This window comes from Heloderma suspectum, chromosome 1, assembly GCF_057233095.1.
Source record: "Heloderma suspectum isolate Gila_16-S chromosome 1, 16-S_ref, whole genome shotgun sequence".
Lineage (NCBI taxonomy): Eukaryota > Metazoa > Chordata > Lepidosauria > Squamata > Helodermatidae > Heloderma > Heloderma suspectum.
Window position 1 is genome coordinate 140975992 of NC_139458.1, and position 25895 is coordinate 141001886.

The 25895-nt window shown below is 41.8% G+C and overlaps 1 protein-coding gene across 2 annotated transcripts in view; it reads left to right on the forward strand.

Annotated features, from left to right (window-relative positions):
• The first annotated feature begins 1768 nt into the window (after positions 1-1768).
• NUP160 (nucleoporin 160) overlaps positions 1769-25895 on the forward strand; it is a 41125-nt gene continuing 16998 nt past the window's right edge. For both annotated transcript variants that reach the window (XR_014783796.1, XM_084804420.1), the window contains exons 1-21: positions 1769-1891; positions 2028-2136; positions 3128-3338; positions 4224-4446; positions 5479-5563; positions 7517-7631; positions 9237-9395; positions 10801-10878; positions 11167-11264; positions 11782-11866; positions 12174-12242; positions 14357-14440; positions 15902-16072; positions 16620-16719; positions 19710-19875; positions 20617-20744; positions 20836-20996; positions 21425-21558; positions 22409-22479; positions 23547-23703; positions 24620-24689. Coding sequence is in view for 1 of the 2 variants with exons in the window: in XM_084804420.1 (XP_084660546.1) it covers positions 1789-1891; positions 2028-2136; positions 3128-3338; positions 4224-4446; positions 5479-5563; positions 7517-7631; positions 9237-9395; positions 10801-10878; positions 11167-11264; positions 11782-11866; positions 12174-12242; positions 14357-14440; positions 15902-16072; positions 16620-16719; positions 19710-19875; positions 20617-20744; positions 20836-20996; positions 21425-21558; positions 22409-22479; positions 23547-23703; positions 24620-24689 (2577 nt within the window). In the remaining variant the exon portion in view is untranslated. The remainder of the gene's footprint in view (positions 1892-2027; positions 2137-3127; positions 3339-4223; positions 4447-5478; positions 5564-7516; positions 7632-9236; positions 9396-10800; positions 10879-11166; positions 11265-11781; positions 11867-12173; positions 12243-14356; positions 14441-15901; positions 16073-16619; positions 16720-19709; positions 19876-20616; positions 20745-20835; positions 20997-21424; positions 21559-22408; positions 22480-23546; positions 23704-24619; positions 24690-25895) is intronic.

Consider the following 25895-nt stretch of genomic DNA (forward strand, 5'->3'; position numbering starts at 1 on the left):
CTTACCTAATCGCTGGGGATGTTCCCATAATGGGAAGACTACCTGTAGGGTGGGTTCTGAGTTGTGTTTTGTCTTTGTACTCGTCTGTTCCCCCATACTCAACATGTATATATGCCAGTAAACAGAAGTTACATATTCCAAAAGGGTACCCAGTAGGTTTCATTTATTTCTTTTTTGTTTATAATCCCCTTCTTGGTTGAGTAAGAAGTGACACAGGTTTCCCCAACTCCAATCCCAAATCTTCACCCACTAATCACTCTTGTGAATAAACTGGAAAGCATTTATAAATTAATTTATGTTATCAAACTTCACTCCTAACCAACTGCCCCAATTGTGCATAGTCCAGTCACAGAATTATGGTCATGATCTAGTCAAAGCTAAGCCCTTTTCAGTCTAATTTCTTTCTTCATTATATAAATGTTGTTTGCCAATACAGTCATTCAAGACAGTTACAATATGGTTAAACCATGAACAGTTTTCAGATCCCATTCTCATATTTTGAAAGTAAGTGCATACCAGGACAGAATAAGACCCGCAAAGAAAGATATGCTGATTCCAAGGACACAGGCACCACAGAGGAGTGTTCCAGATTATTATTATTTTTTTAAAAGGGAAAGATTCACCCAAAATCATAATGTTTGGAGCATCAGTTAAAGGAATAAGACAAAAAGGGTATTGGATTACCAATGTGCCTAATGAAGAATTCTGTGTTATTCAAAAGTTCACATACTTTTGTTAGTTCAGCATGAGATATTGCTCTCCCATCATAGCCATGACAGCTGGGGATAATGGAAATTGTAGTCCAACACAAGTGGAGGGCACCGGGCTAGGGAAAGCTGCAGTAGGCCCTCAGCCTTCATATGTTGGACGTAGGATGGCACCCTCAATTGACCAAAACAATGCCTTAGATTAATCCAGTGGCAGATTAAAATAATACCTTTTAATACAAGTAATTATAACAACTGCAGATGGAAGCATCATCTTGAAAAAGGCACTCTTGATTTTCTTCCCATAGATGAGGGAAAGCCTTTTTTATTCTACATTAATGCACCATCTATTTCTGTTTCATTGACTATTCTAAAGCCTTTGACTGTGGCAAACAAACAAACTGTGGCAAGTTCTTGGTGGTATGGGGATACCAAGTCATCTTGTCTGCCTCCTGAGGAATCTGTATAACGACCAAGTAACAACGGTAAGAACAGACCACGGATCAACGGACTGGTTTAAGATTGGGAAAGGAGTACGGCAGGGTTGTATGCTCTCACCCTACCCATTCAACCTGTACGCAGAACATATCATACGACGTGCTGGGCTTGACGAAGCCCAGGCTGGAGTTAAAATCGCTGGAGGAAACATTAACAATCTCCGATATGCAGATGACACCACTTTGATGGCTGAAAGCGAGGAGGAGCTGAGGAACCTCATGACGAAGGGGAAAGAAGAAAGTGCAAAAAATACGTTTGAGTAAATTAACATGCTTGTTAAAAACTTTTGGCTGGATTGCGCGCTAAAACGTCTAACCACTTTCCCAACCCACGCCCACGAAACCGTGGCCAGCGTGAGCTAGGAAACGAACACGGATCCACTTCCCCGTCGCCATAAGGACGCCTCCTTGCCCGCGCGGCGCTGTTCCTTTTAACCCTTCGCTCGAGACAGGCAAGCCTCGACCGCTTGACGCGCCTCTGCCCGCTCGCGTCCCAGGATGCGTCGCGAAGGCCGGCTCCGCGCAGCCGCGCCCCTTTCCGACGATCCCGTGAGCCATTGCGGCGCCGCGCGCGGGAAGGGAAGATGGCGGCGGCTGTGGGGCTTGCAGAGCGGGGCTACATGGAGCTCAGCGGGCCTGAGCGGGGAGCGCGGCGCAGGGTTCGGGAGCTCGTGTTCAGCCTCCCAGGTGCTGGCCTCGGACGGGGCAGAGGGTGCGGTTGCCAGGCGTCTGTCGGTATTGTTTGTTGGCAGCCGCCGCCGCAGTATCATTTCCTGCCGCGCGTGGTGACTGACCCGCCTCCCTTCTTGTCCATCCTTTGCAGGTGGTGGCGCGCCTCCCACAGCCGTGCGATACGCTGACAGCGCGGGCGGATACTGGTACCAAGAGAATGCGCAGCTGAGCTCGATGACCAGAAACCGTTTCATTCACTGGTGAGTGACCCGAGGCAGGGGCCTTGCAGCCCACCTCCTCCTCGCAGGACAGCTTGTCAGTCAGTGCTACAGATACTGCCTGTTCAGTCCGTTGGGAAGGGATTTCTAGGAGTGCAGTGTTAGCTCTACTTAGAGTAGATCTGTTGAAATGAATGGGGCTTAAGTTAGACTGCCTTTGGATACAGCCTTAGGTTAGGAAGTGAAGAAGAACTGCAGTCCACTGTGGCCGTGCCTCCCTTTTGGTGCTCTTGTCTGATTCCTTCGGTCTGTATGTCAGTTTGAAGGGGACAGAGTTAATTTTGTTTTCAAAAGCTTTGGAAGTTGATGCTGCAGGATGTAGCATGGGTTCAAAGGGGATTAGGCAAATTCATAGAGAATAAGGCTTCGGCAGATAAGGCGGTATTTAAATGTCAGATATAAATAAATAATGCAGGGGTACCAGGCATAGTGAGTGTCTCTGCCTAACTGACCCCATGCCAGATTAGACCATGGGTTGTGGGGCAGGTCGTTCTATATCCAGCTACTATTTTTTCTTTTACTGGCTTAAGGCTACAAGGGTGGAGGAAGGAGCTAGGTTGAGTGATCTATTATGGCCACTCTGGATCCAGCTGTTGCAGGGCCTAGGGGGCCTGAGTGCAGCCAGTTTCTGCTGGCTCATTCCTCTTCCTGTTCCTAGTTCAGTAACAAAAAGGGGGCTTGTATGGGATGTAGGCAGTCCTCTAGGAGAGCATCTCCTCACTTATGGGCTTGGAGGTCTTGGGATGTACAAATCCTCCCCACCCCTTGCTTCTCTGTAGCCTGGTGTTCTGTAGAGCTGCACACTTTTATCATGCTTGCAGACCTCGGTGCCTAGATGTGATTCCAGGCAGCACATACGTCTGGCTCTTGAAGCTTGCCTCTGCATCATGTCCTCCATGTACACAAAGATTGGGTTGGATTGTAATCTGTAAACTTATAATTGCTATATGAATTGACTTGTTTCCTTTCGTAGGACTACTTCAGGTGGGACCTTAGAACTGGTAGAGGAGTCTCTTGATATAAACCTTTTGAACAACGCCATTCAGCTCAAATTTCAGAATTGTAGCCTCTTACCTGGAGGAGTACATATCTTTGAAACTCAGAATCATGTTGTTATCTTGATTTCAACCAATCAGACAGTGCACAGGTTGATATTACCGCATCCTGCTCGGATGTATAGGAGTGTAAGTCATTTGTTCCATTACTTTTTATATATTACTTGAAACTCTTCCAATATTGTGATTAAATATATAGGCAAAATTATACTTTTGGTTTAAGACTGTATTCCTCTTAACGTGCTCAGTTCAGGTAATTCTCCAAACAGTTATTTGGAGAGTCAGAAACAAGTCATGGGCACGGTTGTCCTTTCTCTCCCCTTGCATGTACCTTCTTCTCTTTTAAGTTCTAATCATAGTTTACTGTGATGTCTGAATTAGTAAACTGTGGTTAACGCTTTCCCCAAAATCCACTTCAAATCATGGCATCTGCTTTTGGCTTGAAGGGTAACCACTAACCATAGGTTGATGATTGGGATACCATGTTTTGGAGAATCTCTAAATTGAGCCTTTGTGGGAATGAGCCATGAAATATTTTGATATGTTCACGTTGAAAGATTTGCTGGAAATAATTTTGGTAAGAGGTAGAACATATAGATGACACAACCTAGCTGATGAAGAGAAAGCATGATGAGAAAGACCACATGTAGGAAAGCATGTGGTTGGCATGTAGAGCATCCCAGGTTGGATCCTGGGCATCTTCTGTTAGAGGGATCTTGGGAGCAGGTGATATGGATGACCTTTGCCTGATACCCTAAAGAGCCACTGTCAGAGTAGACGATATTGGGCTACATGGACCTGGTATAAAACAGCTTCCTGTATTCCCATGATAGCTCTTAAGAAACTGATTTTATCTAATCTAATGATAAGGGACTTTATAATCCCTTGTTAGTTTTTCAGATACTTCTCACTCATCCATTGTACAAGAGGAATTTGAGTAGAAAAAACATTTACTGTGCGATTTTAACTTATTCAAATTTTCTTGTTGCTAACTAAACTTTTATTTGCTTACAGGAGCTGATAACAGAAAGTCACATGCAGTCTATTTTCACAGATATTGGGAAAGTTCATTTTAGAGATCCATTGAACTACTGTGTGATCCCCACAATACCAGGACTGTCAGCTAATTCCACTGCATCAGCAGCTTGGCTTACCAGTGATGGAGGAGCACTCTTTGCTCTGCCATCTGCATCTGGTGGGATTTTTGTCTTTAATCTGCCACCTCATGATGCTCATGGTAAGAGTATAACCGGATTTAAATCACTTGCTTCTGTGTGCTTCATTCTTCAGTTAGAAATCTCAGAAGTTACATATTGAACCAGAAGGTATACCAAAATAATCTTAAATGTTTTCTAAGGTGTATAAGGAAAATCAAGCTCCTAGCATCTGCAAAACTGTGTGCTAAGAAGTGTGTGTACTAAACTATTCAGGAAAGGGAAGCTGAAGTACTAAGCTGTGAAATGAATTGAGGAACTACGTTGCAGACATAACTTCCTAAATGCCAACTCTGCCTCTTTCATTCTATTCTTTTTGTCTGCTGCTTGTGGACGGCTTTTTTCTTCCCTCTTTGTCTTTCCTTTTAAACCATGACTGGATTATTAGTTGTATGTATATTATAGTATAGAATGCCTTTCAGTCTCTCACTATAGAGCAGGGTGAGCAATACGTCACCCACATGTGGCCCCTCTTGCTTTTTTGTGTGTGGCCGGCATCTTTGCCTCTACCACCGTGCTGCTGAATTTGCTGCTGAAATTTGACATTGTGTTGTTGCCAAAATTTACCTTCAAGAAAAGACACATGGGGAGCACAAAACTTGTTTTAAAGCAAAATCACATTGCTGGGACATTTCCGGGAGTGCGATTTTGCTTTAAAACAATGTGTTTTACCCTATGTGCCTTGTTCTAAAGATAAACAGCTGCTTTTCTGCCATCACAACACCACCAAATTTTGGCAGCAAATTCAGTGTTGTGGCAAGAATGCAGTTGCAGCAGGAAGGGGTGCAGCCCCTGTTGGTTTCAGGGGGGTGGGAATGGCCTCCAGACCCTGGAAGTTGCCTACCACTGCTATAGAGTTTTACTACTTTGTCTGTGTTTGGGCCAGCAGCAGAATCTCCTTATGCGGTTTTGGGCATCCATTATTAATATCTGAAATAGGTAGTCACTTTAACTGGAATGTCTCCATATAGAACTCACAAAGGATTATTCATGTGGTTTAATTACATGTTGACCATATATGAAAGAATACTAATAAATTCTCCTCTTATTTTTAGGGATGGCTTCAACTTCAATTGTGGAGTTGAAACAGAGTTCAGTTATGCAGCGCTTGCTTACAGGTTGGATGCCCACAGCTATCAGGCTAGTATTTTGATTGTAAACAAAGGCTAGATTATAACAGTTAGAAACCTCAAGGTCTATACAGCAGCAAGTGGCGTAGTTGGAATTGGACTGAATGAGCATTTGGCCTACCATTAATCACACGATTCTACTTGGATTGTGTTGCATTTCAGTGACCATATTAAATATTTAAAGTAATTTATACCTAGCCTTTTAACCAAGTCTAGAATGTGATCAGGACGTGATTAAACATTGGAAGTGTAATGTGCTCTTTCCTGGGTGGGTCGGGCTCTCTTAGGGTGCACTCCTTTAGAGTTAGATGGGCACCTCTGACCTCCCCTAAAGCCGGAGGCAACCGTCTATCCAATGCAGGGCGGAAGCAGCATGGAGGAGAGGATTCCCTCCATGCTGCAGCTGCCCTGCACTTTGCCTTAGATGCATGTTTTCGCACACCTAAGTGCAGCTTCAGGGAGGGGGTGGGACAGGGCTGGAGACCACATAGGAAGCTGTCTAAAACAGCGGCCATGGCCTCTTCCCATCCCCGCCCCCATGAACCAGGTGGGGAGCATTATTTCCGGCTACAAGCTCGTAGCTCTGTCTAGGAGCTCGGAGCTGGAAAACCAAAAAATCCTAACTCCCCCAGATGCTGTCTAGGGGACATAGGATTGCTCTCTTAAACAAGGATATCAGATGAAACGTAGGGTTACTCCTGACAAAGCAGGAATATTGAACATGCCTTGTGTCTGAGGGATTAGTGGTCTGCAGAAGGGATTCAGCCCTTTCTGTTCCACTTAGACATGAAGTCTTGATCTTCTTTTGGATTCAGTACTTCAGCTAGCATTCCAATCTGTAGAGGTGTCCAAGAGTATTTTTCAGAGCCTCTCATAGCCCAGTGGTTAGGAAGTGTGAATTTTTAAAGCTTTTTTTTTTTTTTTTACAGTTCCAGTAAGAAGGCTGCATCCTTTTTTAGATTCAGACTTGGTGATTTGTTCAGAGACTCAGTATGGCTAGGGTGTTGTAAGTGGAAATTTCTTCACTCAGCCAGGAAACTTCCCGGTTGTCCATCTCTTAATCTAACTTAGCAGATAGAGGAATTGTGAGGACAAAATTAGGCTACACTGAGAAATTGTGGCATGAAAATGTGATACATTTGTGCTCTTGTACACTGGAGGCTAACATGCTGTAATGTGCATACAGTGGAGCTGCCCTTGATGATTGTTTGGAAACTTTAGCTATGGCAGAATATGGTAACCTGAGCACTTTTGGAACTGTTTTAAAGCCTTTTTATTTGAGCTGGTTTGGGCAGATGGTGGGGGGCTGGGGTTTTAACTTTGTTTACTCTTTCTCTTAATGAAATTGTTTATATATGAATGTGTGTTGCCTTTCTCAGGCCTTCAGGAAGAGAGGGGGGTAATCTAAATCCAGTAAGCTAGGCGCCACTCCGCTGTGCTGGGAGTTGTAGGAGTTTTTCTGTCTAAACACAGATAGGATTGTTTTCTTAGAAATGTCCCACTACATCCCTGAACTGTGAAGCATCTTAGACTACTCCTCAATATATGCTTAACTTCACTGACCATCTCTTGTGTATTATGTCTTTGGTAGAACAAAGCCTGACCAATATTAGAAATTTATTTCCCATGTGTAGTGGCTCAACATAAGTAATGGGTGAAACTACTTTAAGATCTGAAATGGAGGATATCATGGTCAATGGTGCTTATATGGATACTTTATCTAAAATTATTTTAGGCAATCTTTAAGGGTAAAGCCCACTCAAGGCAGATATCTGAAATTGGGCGGCATTCCAGTTATTCATAAGAGTACCCTTCTAATTTGTAATAAATCTTAATTATAGGTATCCTATAATAAAAGTTTATTGCATTTGTAGTAAAGCAGTTTATTGGATTGATATCTCCTTTTCAATTCTGCGCTTGCTTTTGTGTCTCACAAAAAAAATTAAATACTTAATTTTTCCAGAGGGGACCAAGCTCCTTCAGACCTTCCTGTTAGCTTATCTGTCCATTGTCGTGAGCATGATGCCCTCCTCTTTGCACTCTACCAGGATCATAAACTTAGAATGTGGTCTTACAAAGTGAGTGAAATTTGTATTTCTCATAAATGACTAACTGTTAGTATTGCCAATGTTGTTAATTTGTATGAGCAGTGATACTTCCGTCAGCTTTTAGCAACTTGTCACTTTGACTATGCAAGCTAGATTAATTATTGATAAGTTCTTATGTTAGATACCCATCACTGTACACTATGTAGTATGTGCTAGGCTATAGCATGTCCTTCTCTGGTACATTCATGTTAATTAAGGAATAAAACCTGTAGTGGTCCAAAAGGCTTGGCAAATCATGGCTTTCAGTTGGCTTCAGCTGAAGCTGTGGTTCAGTGTCCCTGGCTAGCATAACAAAACAATCAGCTGGACGTTATCTGTTACTGTTCTGCACCTATTCTAAGCAGTTAAGCAAATGAAATGGATGTGGTGGAAGATGAGCCAGTAGTACATCAAAGTGCCCTTGTCTTTCCCAAGCTGATGAGCTGAAGTTCATTTTATACCATGTTGAATTAAAAGTTTGCAAAACTCATGTGGAATTCCAAAGTCAAATTAGGGTTTTTTTTTGTAGTTCTGCGCAGATAATTTTTGCAGAAAATCTGCCTCCTATTTGAAATATGGCGTCAGGGGCTAGAAAAGGAGGGAGGACTTGATCTGCACAGAGACCTCTAGCTGGCAGTGCAAGCTGATGACAGGATTGATTCATGCTGGTTTGTAGAGGTTCTTGGCTTACCTTCGCCAATACTCATGCTGCTAGGGGCGGAGGCTGCCACTGACCCACTTGATACAAGTGCAGTTATGTTCTTGTACTAGGTACTAGAAACTGCTATGGAAGCATGGACCAGGGTCACCTCTCCTCCCTCCCCCTACTGCACTATAGACATTTTTGTTTGGTTCATTAACCATTTAGTGCCTTTAAGAAATAGTGTTGTCTGTTGTGAAGATGAGCAAACATCATGTTCAAACTCATGTGTTGGATCCAGCAAAAGCCTCCTATAGACAAAAGGGCTTGCTCCATCAGTGGGAGGCTTTTGATCCACTGGAGCTTTTCTGCTGGCTGATGGGAGGAGGTGATATTTGCTGTGTCTCCCCCTCTCCCTGCAATCCCTTATGTCCCCTGAAAATCTATTCTGGAGGGTTGGGAGACCCTCTGGAACAGAAGTACTAGGTGGTGGTGGGGCCTTGCAGAGGGAGGGGGAAATTGGCCCAAATCACCTCATTCCTTTTTGTCCACAAGAGCATTCTCAATGGAACCCTGCTTGGGGACACTCCCACATTCTAGATCCAAGCCCATAACTTCAGCACTGTGCTTTGCACAGTGATCATGTGGGCTTGAAATGTCAAGATTTAAAGGAGGTTAAAAGTACCCCAAGAGGTTGGTGGTGATGGCAGGGATAGTATCAGCAGAACTACGTTCTTGAAAACAGAAGCAGATGCACAAAGTCTGAAAACATGCTGCATTAACCAGATGCAAATAAGGAAATGTAACATCAAAACCCAGGATTTTGTGAGCTGGGGAAGAATGGAAGAACACAGTAAAACATCTGCCCGGTGCCTCACTGTGGTTTTGGTAGTTGTATTCAAACACTTGTCCCATTTGCTCCTTTATTTTACTCATCTAGCATCTTATCTTGACAGGATCAGATGTGTCTGATGGTGGCTGATATGTTGGAGTTTATGCCTGTAAATAAAGACTTGAGACTTGCTGCTGGAACTGGGCACAAATTACAGCTGGCGTATTCAGAGACATTGGGCCTTTATATTGGCGTATACTTGCATGCGCCCAAACAAGGACAGGTATTGGGATGCCTTGAATTTGTAGAACATTAATTTACTGTTATGTTGAAAGGCAGATAACTATTTGTATGACACATGGATTTCAAGAGTTTATGTAAATGAGATAATTACTTTAGGGCGCAGTCCTACTGCAGTGTTTGTAAGCCTCCAAACTCAGAGGCTTGTAGTCATCCTATGCAGGGTGGGAGGAGTAGTGGAGGCAGTGTTCACCTCCTTGTCCTCCTGCCCTGCACTTTCACTAGACAGGTTTTTTTGCCCATCTTGCTGGGGCAGCTCAGGCAGGGAAGGAAGGAGGCTGGAGAGGCCTCAGAGTAGCTTGTATCCTGGCCTCTCCAGGCTCCTCCCCTCCCCGCCCACTGAAACACCCCCTTTCCCCCCTCTCCAAGGTCATATTCCGGACCTTGGAGAGGCAGCTGCCGTGGTTCTTTCTGTACTGGCTGTGAGGGGGTTGGGAGGACGAATCTCCGATTTCCAGCTCTGAGGTTGGAGCGCCGTCTCCGACCTTGGACCTGGGAATCCAAACTATCCTATGGCCTTTCAAACGCTGTCTAGGGGCCATCAGATTGTTCCCTTAAAGACCTTTTTAATTTGTGTTGTGCAGTCCATGCAGTTTAATAAATGCTGTAGCTTTTGTTTTGTAATCCTGGATTAAAAAGAGAGCTTGGAAATGCTGACCATTTCAAATGCCTTTTGCTTTTAAAACTGGGGAGTTACAGTACATTGGTACTTAATAAGATACATATTGGTGACCTACTGGGATGATTTTCAAATTTATAGTTCTAAGAAATCACAATTTCTTGCATCCTTCTATGGCAGATAGTCCCTCTGCGCAGCTTTTTTAAAAAAATTGGAGGAGATTTTCTTTGGTTATCTAGGGGATTCTTGGTCCAAAATTGGTATGGTCTGTATATGCCAATATAGACCTATACACCAGTTACGGCCCCAGTCACAATTTTCTATATCATTTTACTTGGAGGCATTAAAATGAAGAAAACTGGAGAAAAAATGGAAAGTCAAAACACAGAAGGGCTCCTCAGAGGACAGCATTACACTTTCTGTGTCCTGAAACAGAGCTATTCTAAGATACAAGGGTAACATGTCTCCCATCTCTTGGGTATGGAGGGGCTTCAGCCCCATTGCACCTGCTACGTTTCCATAGGGAGCATATTGTGCCTTCTTCTATAGGTGGAAAGTCTGAAAAAAGGGAATAATGAGTAAAGATGTCCTCTCTTTTATAATTGCCAGAACATCCAGCTTAAATATTATTATCCTGATCTTCAAGATCCAGTGTCATTATGATATCCTGAATTATTTTTGCTTGTTAGAATAAGAGAACTGGAATGTAAGAATGGGATAAAATTCCTTGTAGTTTTATTTGCACTAATTACAAAATCATTTTTTGCAGTTCTGTGTCTTCCAGTTGGTCAGCACGGAGAGTCACCACTATAGTCTTGATCATATATCATCGCTGTTCACTTCTCAGGTGGGAATCAATAACAGGGTTAAAGTAGCTAAAGGGTTTTCGGATAAAAATGGGTATGTGTCTCAGGGATGATCCATTCCACACTGATAAGGATAATAAAGCTGTGCCTTCTGTCACACCACCTCTCCTATGTGAGCACAGGCAATATGATGGGATGTTTGCGGGAGATATTCAACAACATCTTCATTTTTAACATACTATTTTCTGATTTATTCTCTGGAGCTCATTTGGGTTTGACATGTATATTCAGTGTTATAATCCGTTCATTATGGGGGGGGTTTCACTTAGGAGACGCTTGTTGACTTTGCCTTAACTACTGCTGAGATCTGGGCACTCTGGCATGATGATGAAAACCAAACCACTGTGAAATACATCAATTTTGAGCAGTAAGTTCTGTCCTATCACCCCATCCCCATTAACTTTGGTGTTGAGGGAATGGAACAATGATAGCCTGTGTGGATGGGTAGGGGGAAATACATTTACAAACTGTAATGGGTCTGTTTGTAATTGCAGATATTATGTGATATAAAAAAAACTGGGGAAAAGTGGATGGAAGATGATGTTGATTTGTAATATATCATAGTGTTTTTTTTTCTATTTGGAAGTAATCTTTCATGAACTGTATAAGTTCCAAAACCCATATTAGTGTAGTACCTTTATTAGGCCAACAAAAAAAAAACACCGAAAAATGTGCAAACTTTCAAGATCCCCAGATCTCTTCATCAGGCAAGATGTTACAAAAAACGGGGTGGGGGACAATATGGGAGGGGAAAAAAACTGACTTGATGGTGGAGTCGCAGTGTCTGCACGTTCAGAGTCCCAAGATTAAGCGGGGGAGGAGTCTGCAAACATTCAAATTTTTGTATATGTAACTTCGACTAAAATGATCTGATCCTATTTCAGCAATGTTGCAGGTCAGTGGAGCCAGGTTTCTGTGCAGCCCCTGCCAGCTGAAGAATTGGATATTAGAGATGACCAGGACCCAAGGGTGAGAGGCCATGAAGTAGTTGAAATAACTATAGTCCTGTGTGTATTTATCTTGTATTTTGTGAAGATGTATTCTCAAGGCATAGGTAGTATGTATGGCGCTCTAACATATTTTGCATGGTTGACATTGTGCATATTGGAAATACTAACACAAAACTCAAGTTCAGGGACTGCTAGAACATAATGCTGTCCCGTGACTACTACACAACTGTAGTGCAAGGAAATAAAATTGCAACTGCTGTTATTTTTTTTTTAAATGACGCATTTAGCTCTGTTTAAATATTTCCCACTCATGCTGAATCTTACAGGAAACATTTACAGAGGCCATCTTCATGCCTGGCCAGTTCACAAATGCAGCTTTGCTTAAAGCTTTACAGGTGAGCAGTAATTTTATCATTTGTTGGGGTGCTTGTGCAAAATAATGAAAATCGCCACTAGCAAGCCAAATAAAATTTCCCCAGGCACAAAATGGCAAGATTAGGATTTTAGGCTGCAGGATGGAGTGCTCCTCTGTCTTTACCGGTTCACAGTTAGCAGTGGGCCTTCTGTTAGTGGTCATCTAAATAGAGCATTCACTTGGACAGCAGTTGGTATTACGATTCGAGGGCAAACAGCAGAGCTTTATGAGGTCCCTACCATCTTGGGTAATGGCTCACAGTATTTCCTACATAATAATTGCATATAGGAATACTTGCATATTTTAAAATTTGGATTCCATTGCACAGTGAAATAAAATAGATAATATCTTAGTACTGTAGTAATTCTCATGATTACTGGCCAAAATAATTCCCAACTTTTGGAGCGTGTCTGCAGTGGGGGAGAAGCAAAATCAAAGGTTAGCCTTTCAAAGGCAGACGCTACGGACCTTGTACTAGAAGGTTATGGCGAACTCGGAGGCTGATGCCTATCCCATGCAGGTCAGGTGGGGCACAGAGGGGATCCTCTCCTCCACACTCCATCCACCCTGCATTCTTGGCTAGATGCATGATTTCGTGCTTCTAGCCAGGGCTTCAGAGAGGGGGCAGGAATGGGCCTGGAGACCTCATAAGAAGCAGCATACAGGGGCTTCTGTGGTCTCCTCCCCTCTCAGCCCCCAGGAACTCCCCCTTTTTGCCCTGTCTGCACTCTGTTTTACGCGCATGGAGAGGCAGCCACCATGGTTCTCCCTGCACAGGTGGGGAGGCGGAGTGAAGCATGGTTTCTTGGCTCCAGGCTCTGAGTGCTGTCTACAAGCTCAGAGCCAGGAAACCAAAAAATCCTATGGCCCTCTAGACAGTGTCTAGTGGCCATAGGATTGCTCTCCCCATGATTTTCTCCTATGCAAATAAAGCGTTCTCTTCAACTAACATTTGATGAGGGATAGCAGGTAAGGAGGTACTTACTTAATCAAAGAGGTTTCAGGATGTAATGCTCTTTTTATCAGATGCTCTGTTCTCTGGAAAAGTCTATACTACTTGATACGTATATGTAGGCAATATACGAAGGTGGAGACATAATTGGTTTTAAATATTAACCCCATGAGCATTGCCTGGTATTAAAACTGTCTTGTAGAGGATCAGGATTTGTTTGAAGCAGGGGAACTGATATAGCGCTTGATATTCTGAGCATTTGGAAACAAAAGAGATACAAATAAATAAAGTCAGTTCAGATTTTCAGGACTGGGGAAGTACTAGAGCTGCAGCCAAGGGAGGGAAAGATCAATGTATTAAGACCTGAAATGTTTATAATTTGCAGCATTTTGAGGGAAAAGGGGATGGTAAGGAAAAACATCTTGATATTAGGAAGAATTTGAGGGAAGCTAGAAAGAAAGCAGAAGGGCCAGAAGAAGGTAATACTGAATATTGTCAGTCGTCACACACGGAAGCAAGTGGCTTTTTGTGTAGAAGGTTGAGAGTCCAGGAGGATGTAGAAGGCAATATGACTTGGAAGAGGAGCACTGATCATGCTGTAGGGTACTGTAGCAGTTTATCCAGTAGAAGCCACAAATGATCTTAAGTACTGGAGTGAAATCTCACTAGTGCTTATCAAGACAGCAATACAGAGTTGACATTGATTTCTACAGATGAGGACAATGATGCACTTAGAAAACACTGATGGCATTGGAAGGTTGGGGATTACTATTCAGTCAGAGAACTTGGGTAGGATGATCAGGAAAGCAATGGGGTTGGGATCTGCTAATCATGCTGCATTTCACTTGAGAAAGAATTATGTTAACTGGGCAGGGCCTATGAATGACCTGTCAGTTTTTTTGGTAAGGTTTCAGTGATCTAGCAATTGGCGACTCAAGCCAAAGGTCTGTGATACCATTGAGAAATGTAACTTGGTTCACTGCTTTGCTATTACTTTTCTATGTAGTGGTTTGCTCTCACTTTTCCTGTGAAGAATATATTATTGAAAGCCATTTTACTAAGAAATCTTATATTGGACACCAGTATGAAACTGTGACTAAGTTATGGTTCAGCAGTGTAAAATGTCTTGTAATTTTTCCTAGATATTTTCTCAAGGAGCTGAGAGACTCACAGACCTGTCCTGGGATGAGCTAAAAAAAGAAATTACTATAGCTCTGGAAAATGAGGTGAGATCTCCCTCTTCTCTTGTCATTCTTCTACAAGATTGGTTCAGTTATTTTCTAATATTTATTGAGACAAAATTGCATCAAACCATCCATCTTCATGGGTAGCATCGTTTTGAATTTGGAGATTGTGCAAATACCACTGGCATTTTGTTGTGCATAGCTGGTGATCTAGCTGTATATCCAATATAAAACTGAAAAGTAGTTTTACTAGTAATACATAAGGTGCCAAACTAAACTGGAATAAATCAAGCATCACAGTAAATGCCTGATAAATATACCGGTCCTTTTACTACATGCAGCTCATATTGATTGTGCTAATCTGAACTGCAGTGGAATACTGATCTCATGTTTTATTTCGCAATAATTTGTATGAATGCATATACTATAAACAACCCTTGTGGCTTGAGAGCCAGTGTGGTGTAGTGGCAAGAGTGTTGGACTGGGAGCTGGGAGATCCAGGTTCTAGTCCCCACTCGGCCATGGAAGCTCACTGGGTGACTTTGGGCCAGTCACACACTCTCAGCCCAACCTACCTCACAGGGTTGTTGTTGTGAGGATAAAATGGAGAGGAGGAGGATCATGTAAGCCGCCTTGAGTGCCTTGCAAGAGGAAAAAAAGGGATATAAATGCAATAATAAATAAATAAAGTGGCAAAAGAAATGGGAAGCCAGTACTGTGCTTTGGATGAAGAGACTGAGATTAAAATCTCAGCAGTGAAACTCACTAGGGTCAGCTACTATATGTAACCTACCTCACAGAATGTATTATTGGGGATAAAACAAGGTGGGTTGCGGAGAAGGGGTGGGACTTGATGGTCTTATGGGCCCCTTCCAACCCTACTATTCTATGATTCTAAGGAAGAGTGCACTGTTCTGAGCTCGGCGGAGGAATGTAATTATCTGTGGGCACAGAAAGGAGATGTGTTCTTAGTGGCTAGATTATCTCTTATGACATGCCGTGACTAGCAATATTGCCCTCAAGACTCACCCTTTCTCTTCCCAAGCTCTTTTTACTATAAATGATAGACTTCCAGGGACTCTGTGGTGTTGTACGTTGTAAAGATGCCCTTAGCTCAGTCTGCCATTGTTTTTGAACATTGTTCAACACTGTTTGACTGTAACCAGTATTGGGAATGTCTGTTGGACTGGTTCCAGTCTGTAGTGAGAATTATGTAGCTGGATGCTAATGGTCAAAGTCTTGGGTTTGTAATCTGTCCATGAGGTACTATGATGATTTTAGCAAACATGTGGTTGATTTAAGGTTTGGGCTAACTTGAGGTTAGTTTTGTTGGTTTGCAGAGGAGGCAGAACAATTATTTCATTGGTTCCTTGTAATAATAAATCATGCTTCTGTTCATGTGTACACTTTAAGATTAATCAACCAATGGCATTTAGCACCTGTGTTAAATGGTAGCTGTCATTCTTTGATAAACAACAAGTAGCCTTCTGTTGTTGTTTCTAGTTTCAGGGCAATGTGACTGAATATGAATTCTCACATGAAGAGTTTAGACAGCTGCAAATAGAATTCTGGTCAAAATTCTATGCTTACTGCCTTCAGTACCAAGAGGAACTCTCACGGCCACTTGCACTTCTCTTTAATCAGTGCACTAGTATGGTGTGCTTGCTAAAAAAGGTAAGAATCTGACTAATAGAAGGCCAAGCATAGATGTTTTATAGAGCAAGGTGGACCTGTTCAGCATTGGAGGGGAATGTCTATATATTATTGTGGGCTAATTTGCATAGCATTACACACTACTGAAATATGCAAGTTAATAAATGTGACCAATGCCAAGTTTCAAATAGACATGGTGTACTTAATTTACATTGGGCTTTTCTTTCCTGAGAAAATGATGTTTAGAACTTGAGGCAGTCCTTAGTTTTACTAAGAGCCTGAAAATCATGAGAATTGTTAGATAAATAATTTGAGCTTTTCTCACCTTGGATTCCAATATTCGCTATGATTTGCCACTATATTTTCAAATATATCTGTAATCTTGAGAATGTGACCTATCCTGGCTGTAGGCATTTCCTTTTCTTTCAGAATGCTGCTTTGAGTTTTCCACATTTAGTTTGTATGTTTTTGACAACCTCCATATTAGCTTGTAAAAAGCAATTTAAAGTAATAGCTCGCCATATTTTTATGGTGTTTGTAAACTAAATGAGTATATTTCCCTCCACAGGGATACCTGTCTTTTCTTGTACCCTGCTCCCTAATGGATCACTTTTACCTCTTGCCTGATGAACAACTGGTGAATGAAGTTGAGAGTGCTAGCTTAGATGGTAATGGAGAGAGGGAGCAAATCTACTGTCTTAAGATGTTGTAATTTTAATTTCAAGGTTGGCAGACCAGAAATCAGAGCACAGTTCTTAAAATGTTTAAAGGCTGGATTTCTTTTTCTGAAAAGCAGCCAGAATTCAGAGAGCCACTTAGCAGGCTTGTACTACTACAGTGGAACTTCTGACTTTTTTTGAACAGTTGATTCCCATGCTAAATTGCAAACTGCTTTTGTAATTCCATTTCAAAAGCAGTTTGCCATATAGTATGTGGACCTCTTCTTCAAGAGGAATAAGCATATTTGGTTTTATTTAGATTGGCTATCTTCCTGTCTTCTAGACTCATTGTAACACCAGTTTTCAAAAAGGGATCCAGGGAGATCTGGGAAATTGCAGGCTGGTTAGCTTAATGTCTGTTCCATGTAAATTGGTTGAAAGCATTATTAAAGATGAAATTATTAAGCATATAGAAGGACAAGTCCTGTTGAAAAAGAATCAACACAGCTTCCGCAAAGGTAAGTCCTGTCTCACTAACCATTTAGAGTTCTTTGAGAGTGTCAATAAACATGTAGACAGGGGTGAACTGGTAGACGTTGTTTACTTGGACTTCCAAAAGGCTTTTGACAAAGTCCGTCACCAAAAACTCCTGAGCAAACTTAGCAGTCATGGAATAAGAGGAGAGACACTCTTATGGATCAGTAATTAGTTAAAGAACAGAAAGCAGAGACTAGGAATAAATTGTAAATTATCCCACTGGAGGGATGTAAATAGTGGGGTCCCACAGGGATCTGTATGGGGACCAATGCTTTTCAACTTGTTCATAATTGATCTGGAATTAGGAGTGAGCAGTGAAGTGGCCAAGTTTGCCAATGACATCAAATTATTTAGGGTGCTGAAAACAAAAAGGGATTGTGAAGAGCTCCAAAAGGATCTCTCCAAACTGGGAGAATGGGCATCTAAATGAGAAATGTGGTTCAATATAAGCAAGTGTAAAGTGATATACACTGGGGCAAAAAAAAATCCTATCTTCAAGTATAACCTGATGGGGTCTGAGCTAGCAGTGATCGACCAAGAAAGAGATCTTGGGGTTGTGTTGGACAGCTTGAAAATGTCAACCCAGTATAAAAAAAGGCAAACTCCGTGTTAGGCATAATTAGGAAATTAGAATAAAACTGGCAATATCATGCTACCTTTATACAAATCTATGGTGTGACCACACTTGGAATACTGTGTACAGTTCTGGTCACCACACCTAAAAAAAGATATTGTAGAGCTGGAAAAAGTGCAGAAAAGGGCAACTAAAATGATCGAGGGGCTGGCGCATCTCCCCTGTGAGAGAAGGTTACAACAGCTGGGAAAACAGTTTGTTTAGCTTGGAAAAAACGAGGGTAAGGGAAGACATGATAGAGGTGTGCAAAATTATGTATGGTGTGGAGAATGTGGCTAGGAATATATTTTTCTCCCTCTCTCATAATACTAGAACCTGGGGTCATCCCATGAAACTGATTGGTGAGAGAGACAGGACTGAGAAAAGGAAGTAGTTCTTCACACAGCACATAATCAAACTATGGAATTCATTACCACAAGATGTAGTGATGGCCACCAATTTGGAGGGCTTTAAAAGGGGGTTAGACAAATTTAAGGAGGAGAAGGCTATCAATGGCTGCTAGTCCTGCTACTAATTTCCCCATTTACAATGTTATTCATATCATCCCCAGATATGTATCATCCCCAACTACTTCTGCTCTTTGCATTGATTTGAAAAGCTATAAGATGATCTTAGCTTGGCAGATATGGAGGGGTGGGAAGAAACAACCCAGTAACCCCATCCAACCCCTCCTCCCAGTGTAAATCTATCTATAGCAAGCTTTTATCCCTTGCTTGCCACCTTCCTGTCAATTTTACTTTTCTCTTGTACTGTGTAAGAAAAGGACAGGTGAAGGGGATGCACTCCTCAGTTTAGAGTGATAAGCACTCAAGGAGTGACTAGCTAACCTCTCTGAAAAATCTTTACCCCAACCCTGTAAATAAAAACATATATCCAAGAGTAGCAGGGATGCTGCCTCTGCATTTACCTGAGTAAGCCATAGAGATTTAAGTCCTGGTGCTTTCCCCTCCAATTGCGTGAACATTCTGAAGATAGTGAATAAAGATTGGCTATTTCCTCAAGGAGATCTCTGGATAGAAAATAAGCCACTGCTATGTTTGCCTTGTGGGCCAAGCTATTGTGCCAACTATGTTGGGAGAGTGCACAGCAGAATTGGAACCCAGTTATCTTCATCTGGTAAAACACACTTGGGTATAAGAGGATACTGCTAGAACTTCACCCACTTCACTATATTCTCCACTCCCCATGTTGCTCAGGTCATGTTTGTTTCTGGAGCTGCTGTCTCCTACCATCACCACTTTCTCATCCTGCTTCCAGGATCTGCTGATGTGGTGGTTATTGCTCAGCTCAACAAGCTGGGAGAACAAGCAAATGGGTGTGAGTACAATTCTTGTCCTTGGGTCTTGTCAGTGAATAATAGCTTAAGGCGCAATCCTATGCATGTTTAGACAGAAAATAGTCCTACAACTCCCAGCATCCCCCAGCCAGTATGGCTGGCTGGGGGATGCTGGGAAGTGTAGGACTTTTTTCTGTCTAAACACACAAAGGATTGTGCCCTTAGCATGTTTCCCCCAAAAGGTTATAATGGACAGTGCCTGAGCGCTGATTTAAAAGCAGTTGCCTCATGCCAGTTCGCAAATGGATAATTGCAACATTAGAGTGAGACTTCTAAAACCTACTGATTTCAAGATCATACACCGTATGAGATTAGGTAACCAGGGAGCTTCACTCACTGCTGTGTTTTCAATTTCCTGCAGACTTGAGCAGGCACTAATGAAAGGAACTTTGATATTTTTCAGTTTTCTTTCTGTACTTCCAGCACAGTTGGCTATTTTATTGTCACCATCTTCATTTTGAACAAGTTCTGAACACAACTCTTTTGTTGCAGAATCTGAGTTTTCTCATGATCTTGTGAGTCTTGTTCAGTGCCTTCGGTTAATTGGTGACTCGGTTTCTATGGAGATGGCACTCACAATGGAAATGGCTTGCTGCCATCGCCAGCCGTCAGAGAAAGCTGCAGAACAGATCCTTACAGACTTGATGGCTAATGACACGTAAGCATGGGCTTTGAGCATCGTAAGCTCAACATGTAAAGATTTATTTGCTCATTTCCTCCACTGAGTTGAACTTATTAAAGAAGTACATTTCAGGATGTGCTATTTCTTGCTACATAGTTCTAGAGGGTGCTAGTTATTGGGTTAACTGTTTTTCCTCAAAGAAGGCAGGGGCAGCAGTGTTGATGCTCTCCCTGTGAAGAAGTGCCCTTCCAATTTTTAGGCCCTACCTAATAAGAATTGACCTTGGCTTTTTGTTTAAAAAGGCCCTTACATTTTCCCAACTGAGGAAGGCTCACTGTTCTCTAAGACAGCTGAAGCACTGGATCTCCAGAAGAGGTCCAAGCCAGTTGGGGCCAGAGCCTGCACCACAGACCAGATCCCCAGGATCTCTGTGGCTAAAAAGCTGCTACATAAATGCCACGTTCTACAGTGCCTTTGATATGGAACCAGTTGTTCCCTGGCAATTGGCATGTGAATCTCCAGAGTCATTATAGCAGTAGCTACATTCAGAATAACTTATTTTGTACAATTTCATATCCTTCAAACAAGTATCATAGCCCATGAGATAGCAAGCAAAAGGTTGGTAAAAGGTTGACGGTTGCCACACCTCACAATTGATTTTGTGTGTTTGGGAAGGGAGGTAACCTGCCTTCTCTGTCCTATCCACCTTTCATGATTGATAGCTTCTCAGTGTATTTCATGAAGCCTAATCACAGGTCACTTGGGGTTTTTTTGCAGCGAGAATCTGATGGAAGATATTCACAGCAAACTACAAGAGATCAAAAATCCAATAAATGCTATTGGAATGCTGATCCAGGAAATGGACTATGAGACAGATGTGGAAATGGAAAGAGGATTCAGTATTGGTGAGAGGCCAACAGATCTACTCTTCCTCCCCATATTTGATTAAGTGAAAGCTCTATAAATTTTTGCCTTTTTCTTTCTTTCTTTCTACAGTTCAACCCCTAAATGTGCGCATCCATCTTTCACAGCTCTATGGTAGTAGTACAACAGTAAATATGGTTTGTCGGTGTGTATACAAGATGTCCATGACCCGCTTCTTGATTTGTCGGGACTTGTTGATTCTACAGCAGTACTTGCTGCGCCTTGGAGATGCTGTGAGTATACTTTAATGGAGTGACCGTGTAACCTCAAACACTAGCATCCTTCGGAATCCTAAAATATGGTATACACACCATTATGGGAACAGCATTCATTTTGTGGTAGAGGAAAAGCAAGTGGAATAACAATGGCAAGGTTACATACAGCTGTGCCGGATTAATATTTTCCCCTGGCTGCCAGGATATATGGTTTCTCAGGCTGCTAGTAGGTTGCTCTTTGGTGTTTCTGGCATTATGGCTGCCTGCCAAGGAGCTAGACCTTGGGTCCAAAACCTTCTTACTCTTTCCAAATGTTGCCCAAACTATGATGCCTTTTGTTATACTTATGGTGAGGATTTGTGATATACTTGGTTGCATCTTTTCTGAATTATGTCAAATTATTTGCCAATGACTGTCATTTAATGACTATCATTGTGATGTTTTAGGTAATTTTGGGAGGAGGCCAGCTTTTCCACACTCAACAGAGCCTGCTGCATCGTACATCTCATTTGATATTATCTTATTACCTGATCAGGTGGGCTAGTCAGCGCTTGGCATCAGATGTTCCAGTTGATGAATTGTAAGTTTTTAAAGTTTAGTTTATAGTTAATACGACAAAAGTAGGCTCAGTCAATCCCTCGTCTGTTAGTGAAAGATGGCCATTTTTTACAATAGTAAGCAGTTAATTTGTGCAAGCTCTGCTTAACTTCTGTCAGGCCTGTTTCTGAGTCTTGTTTCTGTTGCTGTTTCTCTCTGAGAGACTCTTCCTAGCGAAAATGTCATAACTTTTCATCAGAGTTCATCTTGGACTGGTAGCTTAGAACTGCATTTCCATGGAATGTTTTGATAATGAAGGTGCTTCCTCCCCTTTAAAGCTGCATAGATTACTCCTAGAAAATGGATACTCCTGTGGAGATTATTTAACAAGAAGAAACTTGAATTCGTTCCTGTTCCATAAGATGAGTTTTGTTGTTCAGAATATAATTTCCATCTGTGTGTACTTTAGTATATAAACTTCTCAACTTGATATCAAGGAATGAAGGGCCATTCACATTTGACACTGTAAAACCTCATGTTTTAGCATGTGATTTTCACATAGTGAGGTGTTTTCATATGAAAAGACCTTTTGGGAAAAGTGAATTCCATGTTTGAGAAAATAGTTGAAAGCTCTTTTAAAGAAGGTAGGAGCTTGTAGCTTTTTACGTGTTGGAGCTGTTTCATACAAACCCCTCACCATATGAAGACTTTTATGCTGTCCCCGAAAATTACAAAGTAACCTTACTGTGGCATTAGATTGCAAGATGTTGTACATTCTACCTCTTCTACATATCTTGGTTTGATATTTTTGTTTGAAGAAATGTTAGATTTATGTAGTGTTAGAATGTAAAAAAATACTTTTCTAGTTTGAGAAGTAATGTATCTTTCTTTAGGGAATCAAATCTACAGCATCTTTCTGTATTAAAACTGACAGATTCCACAGCTCTAACACCACTCAAACTAGGTAAGAAGTGCTATCAGCTTTTTGTCTCAGTTTAGATTTTAAATGTGTTAATTTTGTTCCTTTTAAAACTAATATTCAAAATTTTGCTAAATGGTTAATAGTGTTTATAGACATCAGATTTCCAGGACTTGGTTTAAGCTACTTTAAAGCAAGACAGTACTGAAAACATTGCCTGAAGAACCACAGTTGCTAAGGCTCAAGGGCCTTAAAACTTTACCCATGCTATGTGGGGGGTCACTTGGCTCCTGCACAACTGGAGTAATGGCCCAGTTATGTGGATGGAAGCAAATGGTGTGAGTCCTGACCACAGAGTTGTAACCCAGACAGGGGTCACATCTTAAGGGGTCCAGGGCATGATCAGAGGAGACATGATGTAGCCAGCTTGCTGAAGCTAAGCAGGTCTGAGTCTGGTCATTGCCTGGATGCAAGACCACTGGAAGTGGTCTTGAAAGAAAGCAGGACATACAGTGTACTAATTAGATAAAATTACGTGTGTCTAATAATTCACAAATTCCCACTGACTAGAATGTGAAACAGTGATATAAGGAGATTGAGTCTGATTCCGATTTTATTATATGTAGATGGAAATACGTTGAACAATGAGTTTGGAATTTGTTTTCTAGTCTCTTTGTTTCTGATCCTCTAGTATTTTTGCTGCCATATGTTAAAATGCCACCACTAGGGCTAGATTTTTAGCCTTGATGTGAGTGTGTGTGTGTTTTTTTTCCTTTGCCTGTTTGGATTTTTGAAAATAGAAAATGATCACATTGAAAAACCTGGTTGTTAGCTGTCAACATGTTGCTATGCCTAAAAATACAAATTCTATGCTTAGAAAAACTAAACCTAAAATTGGTATTTAAGATAACAGCTGTCCGTCCCCCCTGCCCCCGGTTCATTAGACATGAAAGATAGGATGGGGAAGCCTTTAAATTGAGGGGTAACATAAGGAACATGTTTATTGCATTATTAGTATGTTATTCATGTGACTTACAAGCACAGCCAAAAACCTTTACTGGCAATTTCTTATTGTATGGTGGTCTTCATAACATTTTTTAAATCTTGTCTAGTGTCCAGCCCTCAAACTATCGTGGAACTGTTCTTTCAGGAGGTAGCCCGAAAACACATAATATCTCAACTCTTCCAGTCTAATGCAGCCTTGGATGAAACAGGGTTGACTTGGCCTCAAATGTTTTCTGCAGTTTCCAGTTATCTCCTGCAGTTTTTGTATCCTTCACTTTTGACTTCTATCTGAACAATGGAAACAAGCTATGTTTTCTTCTAATCCTCTAGCACTGGGATGCAGAACCTCTCTCAACTGGAGGGCAGAATTCCATTTTGCTGAAGCTTTTGGGGGCTGCATTCCATTTGTAGGTGGGGCTGGAGGCAAAAAGGGGTGGAGCCAAGATACAAAAGATACCCATATACTATAGGTTACAGCTGTTACTGCCCGTAATGAAGCCTTAGGAGAGGCATTTCAACCTTTTAGAATTGGGGGGGGGGGGGACCTGTGCAAAAGCCAGGAAAGCATCAAATGACCTATGATGGGGGGAAAGGACGTGGGATCAGGGGAAAGGGGCATGGCCATCAAGGGGCTGGATTTGGCCCCCAAGCCTGAGGTTCTGAACCCCTGCTGTAACATAATGGGTTGCTCCTTCAAGTGTAACTTAGATTTAAGAAGAGAAGCATGTCTAAAATACATGCTAGGGATAATGCTTTGATCAACTCTAAGTCACCCAAACTATACATAAAATTACTTCTTCTTGGGGTAGGAATGAAAAGTAACTAAGAGCTAGCCAGAGATGTCAGCACTAGGATCAGCTGTCAGACAGTTTTCAGATAGGTGTGTAGTATGTACCTGACAGAGTAATTTGTAGTATTGCTCAAGTATTGACTAGCTGTTGTTCCTGTAGTCTTTCATCATGCCTATTTTTGATTTTCTGTTATTTCTTTCCCTTTTATCTTCCATCTATGTCCCCCTGTTGCCTCTTTTTATTCATCATTTTCTTTCATTAATTTGTGTGTGTGGCCTATGAGCATTTCATATACCACACAGAGTACACTGCAGGCCTGCTCTGTATTAAAGTGGAAGCCACTGTCCTTTCATCAGTTCAAGGACCTAATTTCCTTATACAGTCCTCAGGTGGCCAAGTAATCCCAGTTTCCTCTTTCCAGAATGTTTGATGGGGGCTTGTCAGTACACACAGCTGCAGGTGAGACTTTTATGTGAAAAATTATTTTAAGAGAGCAATCCTGTGATCCCTAGACAGTGTCTGGGAGGTCATAGGATACTTCACATTCCTGGATCCGCTCCCCACCCCCTCGCAACCAGCATTGAGAACAGGCATCTGGATAGGATTGTGCCCTTAATTATTCTCTAAAGGATATAGGAAGAACAGACTTATGTAGACTATTTTTTTAGATGCGAGGGAGCCTGGTTGAACTCTTACCTGGTGCAAATTGATTGATTGCTGGTAGGGATGCTCTGTGTATTCTGCACTAAAAAGAAAACAATTGAGGTAGCCCCCCAAAAAACAGGTTCTGTATAAATCAGGGACATTGAACAAAATTGCATATGTGTTTTGTTGCATCACTCCTCTGCAATTCAGGACACTGAAGGCCTGCATCATGGAGCAATAGATATTTTTCTCAGTAGGCAAAGACCTTTTTATTCAAGCAGGCCTTTGTGTGGGTCTGTTGGGTTGGGTGCTGTAAGTGGGTCTGTTGGGTTGGATGCTGTTTTTGTTCTGTTACTATTGTGTTTCCAATTGTGTTTTAATGCATTCATTTTATTTTTTGAGTCAAGTTTTATTTATGATTGTAAGCTGCCTTGAGTGCCTCTTTTCTTGGTAGAAAGGTGGGGTACAAATCAAATAAATATCCTTCCGGTTTCTGAAATTGTCAAACACTTAAAAGCTATTTTCATAGCCTTTAAAGACAACCTTGTCAAAAAAGGGAAGCTGAAAAATCTCAAAGATGTCAAATTCTGTGCTTGTGCAGTGGAGAGTCACAGAGTACATAAGAACATAAGAGTCCTGCTGGATTAGACCAAAGATATTCTGTTCCCACAAAGGCAACCCAGATGTCTTTGTGAAGCCCACAAGCAGGCTACAATACCCTCCTGCTTGTTTTCCCCAGCAACTAGTATTAGAAGCATACTGTCTCTAATAGTGGCTGTAATATATATCCATCATGATTAGCAGCCATGTCCTTGATTGTGAACCATGGGGCCATAGTTAACTTGCAGGAACCAAGATTACCAATGCCTTTCCATTCTGCAAGGGTCCTGGACACCAGTATACTTTCCCCAGAAATTACAAAATAATATGACCTTTGATAGCCTATAGGCCAGTGCAGACATAACAGAGGCCAGCAAATTGGGAGCCAGTTTCAAGAATGTGTGCTTCCTTCCCTCATCC